At 36.6% G+C, this 9,137-nt stretch overlaps 1 protein-coding gene and 1 long non-coding RNA gene across 2 annotated transcripts in view; both read left to right on the top strand.

Annotated features, from left to right (window-relative positions):
• Positions 1-351, top strand: part of LOC112158249 — a 4,007-nt gene extending 3,656 nt beyond the window's left edge. The window contains exon 3 of the long non-coding RNA XR_002921279.2: positions 262-351. This is a non-coding gene — a long non-coding RNA (uncharacterized LOC112158249). The remainder of the gene's footprint in view (positions 1-261) is intronic.
• Positions 352-5,524: 5,173 nt separating this feature from the next.
• Positions 5,525-9,137, top strand: part of LOC112156260 (choline transporter-like protein 2) — a 28,411-nt gene continuing 24,798 nt past the window's right edge. The window contains exon 1 of the mRNA XM_024288500.2: positions 5,525-5,678. Coding sequence (XP_024144268.1) covers positions 5,669-5,678 — 10 coding nt within the window. The 5' untranslated portion in view covers positions 5,525-5,668. The remainder of the gene's footprint in view (positions 5,679-9,137) is intronic.

Genomic DNA, 9,137 nt, shown 5'->3' with positions numbered 1-9,137 from the left:
CATATGATGACATCATCAAACATGGATTTATTTTATTTATTGTTGCTTAAAATAAGCTGAAAGTGAACAACAACATTAATTGTTGCTTGAAATGTTTTTTCACATGCAAAAAAAGCTCTGCTCCTTTAAACAAAATTTGATTCCCGCTCCACATGTTGTCACGTTTCCATGACAACAAACCCCTGAGCAGACCTTGACTTCAGCGGCTAAAGATATATTTAAATGGTTTTGACTAAATTTATCCATTTTCCTTCTGATCAGCATCAGAACTGGCCGCTGAAGCTTTCCCTGGACCGGTCATCCCAAACGGGAGCAGAGACGTCCCTCGTGGCAGTACGCTGCCCTTTTCGGACAACCAGTCACTTTATTTTCCCAACCCAGCCTTGGTTTGTAATTCCAGGTGAGAACAGACGCTGTTATTCTGTCACCTGAAGGGTAAAAACCCAAATGGACTCTATGGTCTGTTTTCTGGTAGATTACCTGACGGTGGAAGGGATGAAGGATGTCCAGGTAAACGGGGTTCTTCTTAAATGCCAGATTTGAACTAATTTCCTGCTGATGAAAATACATTCTGTTATCACTAAATAACATCCATGGATTTTTTTAAGCAATTTTGAAACAGGAATCAAGAGTTTCTGCAGTAGAAACTTGTTGGCTGTTTTAATAGTTAAAATAGTTTAGTATTTATAAACTAATCTTAAATATAGTGAAAAAATACACATAATAAAAATATTTAAAAAAAACCCAAATAACAAATGGCTAAACGGAACATTAAAAGACGTAAATAAAAAGCAACAAGAAATACATAAATATATATTTTAAGACAAAAAATAAACCAAATAGAAACTATTGTAAATGAATAAAGATGACTCAAAGTAATAAATAAATACATAAATAAGATGTCCTAAAAAAAGACAAAAAGAGACGGATAAGCAAACAGACTTCTGATCTGGTTGTCAGCTGGACGAGGAAGTGAAGATCTTCATGGACAGAACTTCCTCCAAAATCCTGATTCTTTCTCCTTCCAGTTCACCAAAGACTCTTTTAGCTAATTCTCCAATGTTTATTGACTGTGATCAATACATTCAATCATTGGTTTCTCAGAGTTCTTGATAAAATAATCAAAGCTAACATCAAAATGCTCTTTCATTGATTTACAATCCTTTCCAACTGCGGTCAAATGAGCCGCCGTTCACATTTCCGTGGTCACATCAAGAAGCTCCGTGGAGTCTGGTGGAGATTTTCCAGCGTTCTCAGTCCTGCTACCGTAAGTATTGGATGAAACTCACACCAAAAATCCAGTGATGCTGATTTGACCACAGAAATGTGAACGGCGGCTCATTTGACTGCAGTCAATGTGAAGATACCATCTTCTCTTCTCCAGAACCTGAACTAGACACTAGGAACAGATGAGGGTTTAGTGCATGTGCAGCAGAGCTGTTGATGGAAAGAAGATCATTCATTCAAACAGAGTCTGTCCAAGACAGTTTGACTGATTTAAAAGGAGAAATACTCGGAAATGCAAAAACAAGATGATTTGTTGTCTTTCGGTAGAAAAATGACACACAGACATGTAAAAACTCAAAAAACAGTATTTTATTGGATTGGGGCTTTTTATAGGCTTGGGAGGATTTTACACTGGAACCATTTTGTATCCCTAAACTTGCCCCCCCCCTGATATTCTGCTTGCACCCCCAATAGGGGCTGGCTAGATCCGGCCCTGCCACTGTAGCTCACATAACACTTCTGATGAGCCACTTAGAATCAGACCCTGCATCTGCAGCAGGGTTCAAACACACTGATTATAGATCCACACAGTAGGACGTCCTAAGGGGCGTGGCTAGCCACTTGAGAGAACTAAAGGGAGAAACTTGTATCATTCGGGGTCACTCCCTGTCTTTTCCTTAAGAGAGACATCGGCTTGGTCCAACGCGCTGAAGGTACACTAATTCTGTGTATGATCTAGATTGGATAATGTGGAACTTTATTAAATATTGTTATTCTTTTAACTGGTGATTTCTTCATTTTGTTGAGCTCATCTTCTCCCAAATATAAGACCGGGGTGCAACATTACGTACTAACCATTAACTGCGATAATGCTAGCCTGAATGCTGTAAGCTGACTTTGGCAGCTTAAGAGGCTTGTGCTGATAGCTGAAGATGCTGAAATTGATAGCTGAAAAGGATGAAGTTGACAGCTGAAATCCCTGAGGCTAACAGCTGAAAATGCTGAAGCTGATAGCCAGCTAAAATATTAGCTAAATGCCAAATTAGCCTAAAAAAATTAAAAAATAGGTTAGCCAATACGGTTAGCATTTAGCTGAAAAAATAGCTAAACTTCAAAATAGCCTAAAAACCTTTAAAAAGCTTAAATTAGCCAAAACAGCCAATGTGTAAACATTAGCCTTACTGTAAAACAACCTACAAAAATGTAAAAAAGCCCAAATTAGTCAAAACAGCTAGCATGTAGCTGAAATATTAGCTAAACTCAAAAACAGCCTAAAAACTAAAAAAAATAAATAAATTAGCCAAAACAGCTAGTGTGTAAACATTAGCCTAACTGCAAAATAGCCTTAAAACGTAAATAAAGCCTAAATTAGCCAAAACAGCTATGTTGCCGAAATATTAGCTAAACTCCAAAATAGCCTAAAAAATGAAAAAAGGCTAATCTAGCCAAAACAGTTAGCTAAACATCAAAATAGCCTAAAAAAACAGCCTAAATTAGCTAAAACAACTAGCATGTAGCTGAAATATTAGCTAGACTCCAAAGTAACCTAAAAAATCTTAGTAAATGCCAAAATAGTCAAAAAAGCTAGCAGAATGCCAATTTTTAAATATTTTATACCGTAATTTTTTAACATAATTATGAATAATAAAAAGGCAGAAATATTATTCCAGAATAAATTAATTCTGCGACAGACTGGCGACCTGTCAAGGGTGAACCCCGCCTAGCCCATCAGTAGCCGGGATAGGCTCCGACACCCCCGCGACCCCGAAAGGGAAAAAGCGGTCAAGAAAATGAATGAATGAATGAATAAATCAATTTAAATAAACGATAAGAACTTTAAAGCTGATCCTTGCCACCTCTGTTTCACTTCCAGAACATTTCACCATTGTCTCTTCATGTCGTAAAGAACTCCAACGTTCTTCTGATCCAAACCACAGCTCCACTTTCCGTTTTCTGTCATATACTTTCTCTAGATCTGCAAAAAAACTTTTCAACTCCTTCTGTCCTTCTCTTTTCTTCTCTAGTAACACCTTTGAAGCAAATATAGCATCGGTAGTTCTCCTTTTCTGCATGAAACCAAGCTGTTGTTTACAAATGCTCACTTCTCACCTCAGTCTAGCTTCCACTATATTCTATTCTTTCCCATGACTTCATTGTGTGACTCATCAGCAAATTTTCTTCTGTAGTTTCCACAAAGTTTTACTCATTCATCAGATCTCCAAAGTTCTCCTGCCATCGTTCCATCCCACTTGTGGAATCTGTCAACACATTTCCATCCCTGCCTAACTCGCTCATGTTTTCTAAGATAACCTTTTCCTCTTAATTTGCTTTCCTCGTTCCAAAAGACAGACTTCTCCTGGTCTCCTTCATTCATTCAGCTGTGGCTATTTGTCTATCTGAAAGAACCTCCTGATCTCCCCAAATCTGTTTGAACTCCTTCCTAAAAGCCACACAAAACTCTTCACTTTCAAACTTTCACCTGTAGATCCTCAGATCTGTCCTTTTCCTCACCATCGGGACCACCCTTTATGATGGGACACACCTATGAAGAAAATAAGAAAAAACATTGCAAAAGAATCCCCAAAATGAAAACAGTCCAACTTACTTTAATTCAGTATTTCCAGTAATCCAGAAAGTAGTTTTTAATGGACCTTTAAAAGCTCCCTGGCGTGCCACAAAAAGCCTCCTACATTTGCTTTCACAGGCTAAGTGGTGCTAGGATTGAATTAACTGCTGTTTTCAGCCTGTAAGATATTGTTATTGTTGCTAGAATCTTTTAATTTTTAATTATTTTGTATTTATTTTCAATATTTTCATAATCTCTAGACTTTAACTGATTGATGATTCACTTTTATTAAAATGATCTTTTATTGCACAATATTGTGCAAATTTGTAAGTCAGAACAGTACATTTATGTGTTGTAAGATAAAACAAGTAAAATAAACTATATTTATAGTATTCTGTCTAAAATACACCAATTAATTTTCATGTAGTCTTTATTTTTCAGTCTAAAACACGTATCAACGTCAAGGCCCGGGGGGCCGGATCTGGCCCTCTGGGTAATTCTATCCGGCCCTCCAGATCATTTTTATTTTGTTATTAATGGTCCATCATCCATCCATCCATTTTCTTAACCGCTTCTTCCCTTTCGGGGTCGCGGGGTGCCGGAGCCTATCCCGGCTGCTGATGGGCGAAGGCGGGGTACACCCTGGACAGGTCGCCAGTCTGTCGCAGGGCGGAATACATTTTATCATTCATAATTATGTCAAAAAGTTACAGTTTTAAAGTTTTAAAAATTAGCATTCTGCTAGCTTTTTTGATTGACTTTTGGCATTTACTATGATTTTTTAAAGATATTTTGGAGTTATAATGGAGTAATATTTTAGCTTCATGCTATTTGCTTTGGCTAATTTGGGCTTTTTTCATTTGCTTAGGCTATTTTGGTGTTTAGCTAATATTTACATGCTTGTTATTTTGGCTAATTTAGGCTTTTTTTGGGATGTTTATTTTGTCCATTTTCGAGTTTAGCTAATATTTACATGCTTGTTGTTTTGTTGTTAGGCTTTTATTCAGTGTTTTAGTCCATTTTGGAGTTTAGCTGATATTTCAGCTACATGCTGTTTCAGGTAATTTAGGTTTTTTTTATTTTATTTTTTGTCCATTTTGGACTTTAGCTAATATTTCAGCTACATGCTAACTGTTTTGTCTAATTTAGGCTTTTATTCAGTTTTTTTTAGGCTATTTTGCTATCTGTTTTGGCTAACCTACGTTTTTATTTTTTATTGTATTTTTTTAGGCTAATTTGGCATTTAGTTAATATTTTAGCTGGCTATCAGCTTTTCTGTTTTCAGCTATTAGCTTCAGCGATTTCAGATATCAGCTTCAGCATTTTTAGCATCTTCAGCTATCAGCACTAGCTTATTCTGCTGCATTCAAACAAGTTGAATGTTAAAAAAGTTACGGTTTTAAAGTTTTAAAAATTATTGTTTTAGAGTGTTCAGTAAGTGTTTATCGTGTTCAGCCTTCACCCTATGGTGTGTTTTGGATTTTGGCCCCATTTGAGATTAAGTTTGACACCCCTGGTCTGAAATATACATATATTAATTATGAGTACACAAAAACAGCCGAATAACTACTTTGTTGCTGTCTGGAAGAACAATAAAAGTGATCTATAATTAGTTAACGGTACAGCAAAAGGCTGCAGTAGTGGACCTCCTCGACTTGTTGCCGATTGGCTCAAACAACTGTCAGTCACATCAGTCCGCGTTCTGATTGGCCAGAAGCTTTTTCTAAAGAGTCTCTCTTTTAAATGCCTCGCGACGGCCAGGATTTCTGAGCGGACTTTTACGAAACAAGTAAAACTCCGAGCAGCGGCTCGTATTCCTTCAGTTAAGGCTGAAGCGTGCGGGCTGCTGTGGTCCAAAGGAGGCGTACCGTCATCATGAAGCGAGGTAACTGTTGATGATTTCACGAGTTTCTGGGTTATCTTTAGAAACACATTAACTAGTTTAACATATGGACAAGGGTTCGTAAATACGGGGTTTCGAGTACTATTAAAACTCAACCTCCCAGTTAATTTCCTCTTTTGGAAACATTTTCTTGATTCCCTCTTTTCTTTTTTAAAAAATAGTTTAGTAGAGCTGCAGACTTCGAGAACGAACTCAAATTAAGCGCTAGCTACTTTTTAAAGCTGTAAATGTTGGGTCTGGAACCGTTATTTGTTGTTTCTCACCGGAAAAAGTGCAGGGGCACTCTGAGAAAGTTTGGGAGCCCACCGAGGATAATCACGTCCCAGTGGAGCTCCCAGTTGCTGCCACATTCCTCAGACTGGTATGAAAGAGCAGCAGGAGCTTTAGCTGACAGCTATGTATAGTTCCAGCTAATCAAAACAATCTCTTCAACAAGTCAGGCTGGCTCCACTTTATTTCATATTATGGGATGTCTCATGTGGTTGTAACAGCTTTATAACATTGTTAGGAGCTCTAAAATAGCTTTTGTTATTTTGTTTGTGCTGTTGATGATAAAAGTTGTCTGTCCAGTGTTTTTATTTTTTTTTATGTAAAAGAAAGTTTCCATCACGGGTTTGTAGGTGATGAAACTTTTCACAGAGCTAACAGCTACTGAAGAAAGTTCCCCTTATTCTTTCCACATTTAAATGTGGTTCAGTGTCGGTGGAATAAACATTTTTTTCTGCTCTAAAACTTATAATAAAGTTTTCACATCAGTAGATCAATCTGTAACCTTCACTCAACACTAGTACAAATAAATCTTTTATGAGAAAATAAATATTATTTATGTTTGTTTACAACTTAAACATGAAAATAAACATTTAGCCTTTAAATAGTAAAAACAAATTCCATGCAATCAAAGCCAGATAATATCAAATTACATTTACTAAAGTAACTTTATGTGGGAAAAAAAAGTGCACTCAGTAATTTTAAAGTACCTCACTTTATACTTTGACTTGATGTAAAAAAATTAAAGCTGTGAGCAGCATTGTCTGCTACCCAGCCCCCACCGTCCATTGACCCGCCCCCACACACCCCTCACTCTCCCTTTCGATTTCTGCCACCCTGGTCAGACCTGCATGTGACAAATTCAAACACTCTTTTCACAAACGAAGCTTTCCTGTGACTTGTATCTCCATAGCAACCATTTTATTTTTTGGTCGGCTGGAGTTGACAAACAGGTCTATGCCATTTTTAGAAGAATCGGTAAAAGTACATTTTCAAATTTCCTTGGCAACTGAGGTTTTTTGTTAACCACGCCCACGTGCCTAATATACTTATATTGTATGTCACATATTTTTGTTCAGCTTGAGCCAACGATTCATGTATTGCATCATCAAAATATTGTGGTGATAAATGTGCGAGCAACAAGGAGAACGCCATTTTTGCGAACTCACCATGCTAACGTTCAAAATCTGCAACTTTCTTTTTTCCCAAGTAGCTTCTGAATGATGTTCGAGTAGTTAGGAAGCAATAGCTCAAAATCCCTAGGAGAGAATTATGGGAGATTTTCACTCTTTGCCACAAAATGCCCGCAAAGCCTTAGGTCCTGTGTCCATTCTTTAATATTTTCAAAACTTCCTTCGGATATCTCTGACATGGGTTTTTGTTTTGTTAGTGGATTTAAAAATAGTTTTTGAGCTCCATAAGAGATTCAGTTTTGATGATTTCTCCTGCTGTGATGTCATCATTTTTCGGGAGGAGACGTTCACTATGTCCAAGATTCATTTTCACCAGGTACTAGGTACAAGCAATCTTAGTCCACTATATAGGGCGTTTTCCATTTTTTCAGGGTGCCTGAATCTACAGTTTCAAAATCCAGTGCCATGTAAATTTCCCAGAAGTCTCTGCGAAAAAAGTAGGGTTCCTCTGTGCTAACTTGGGGAATATAAATCACAATGTACTGTGTTTGAACAATTTGTTATTCAAAAAAATGTATTTATTTATAATAAATCATTCAAGCTTTCATTATCAGAATAGAGGATTCATAAAAAGTCTTTGTAAAATGTTTAGATTTATTTGGCTTTTAAAATTTGATGACATCATATTTGGCTTTTAATTAAAAAGAAAAAAAATAGTGAGCATGTGTCTGAATTGTGTTGAAATCCAAGGTACTGGAAAGTCCTGCACTCTATAGTCTTGGAGGGAGTAGTGAAGGAATTTGGACACAGCCCTTGGTCAGCAACTAATCTGGAACTGATTGACGAAAGGACCTAAACTGCAGGCTTGGAAACTTTATTAAAATAAACAACAACCTGTGAAACAAATTACAGCCAGAACATGCGACCAACAGCACTAGCAGATGACTTGACAGGGCTAAACTGAAAATGAGTCGCCTAAAAGCTCTGAGAAAGCTTGAGTTAACCAAAGACAGCTGTGAATATTTATCTACCAGGTGTTGTGTCCGCTGGAGAAAAACACAAAACCTGAAGCAGAACACAAACCAAGAAAACACACCTGACATTAAACACAATTTTCACATTAATATTCAGTTACTTTTTTCTCATTTCTTCCTTTTTAGATAACTGAATTAAAATATAACTGTTAGCTTCGGACATTATAAAGATTTAAGTGAAACAGGCCAGGGTAGTTTAGCTTTGACTTTACAACAACAATGAATGCTTTAGGGGTGTCAAACTCAATCGCACAAGGGACCAAAATCCAAAACACACTTTAGGTCAGGATAAACATTTATTGAACACTCTAAAACTAAATTTTTAAAATGTTAAAACTGTAACTTTTTAAAATAATTATAAACTAAATATATAGCATTATCTTCAATAATGCTAGTGTAAGCTGAATTTGGCCTCTGAAGATGCAAATGCTGAGAGCTGAAGATGCTGAAATTGATAGCTAAAAACGCTGAAGCTTATGGCCAGCTAAAATATTAGCTTAACACCAAATCAGCCTAAAAAAAGAATTAGGTTAGCCAAAACAGCTAGAATCTAGATGAAATAAATAGCTAAACTTCAAAATAACCAAAAAACTGAAAAAAAGCCTAGCCAAAACAGCTAGTGTGTAAATATTTTTCTGACACCAAAACAGCCTAAAAACTTAAAAAAACCCTTAACTTGGGGGTGTGTGTATACTTTCGCTACTCGGTTCTATGACCTTGCTTTTTTCTGCGGGCCACCTGTTTGCCCCGTACAGATTTGCCCATTTTTTTCCCCACAAACAGCCCATATCTAACCGTAAAGGCAGTTGTGACTGAGGCGTAAAGCTTGTGATGCATGACAACATTTATTTACCAGTTAAAATCCATTACAACTGAAAACAAATTGATTAGATATTTAATAAAAGAAAGCAAAAACTTATATTTAAAATAAAATATTTGATATTGATTGTTGGTTTTTAACCAACGAGTTTGAAATACATGGGAAAATATGGGTATATTGGAATGAA

This window comes from Oryzias melastigma, linkage group LG23, assembly GCF_002922805.2.
Source record: "Oryzias melastigma strain HK-1 linkage group LG23, ASM292280v2, whole genome shotgun sequence".
Taxonomy (NCBI): Eukaryota; Metazoa; Chordata; class Actinopteri; order Beloniformes; family Adrianichthyidae; genus Oryzias; species Oryzias melastigma.
This window is presented reverse-complemented; position numbering and strand designations above follow the sequence as displayed.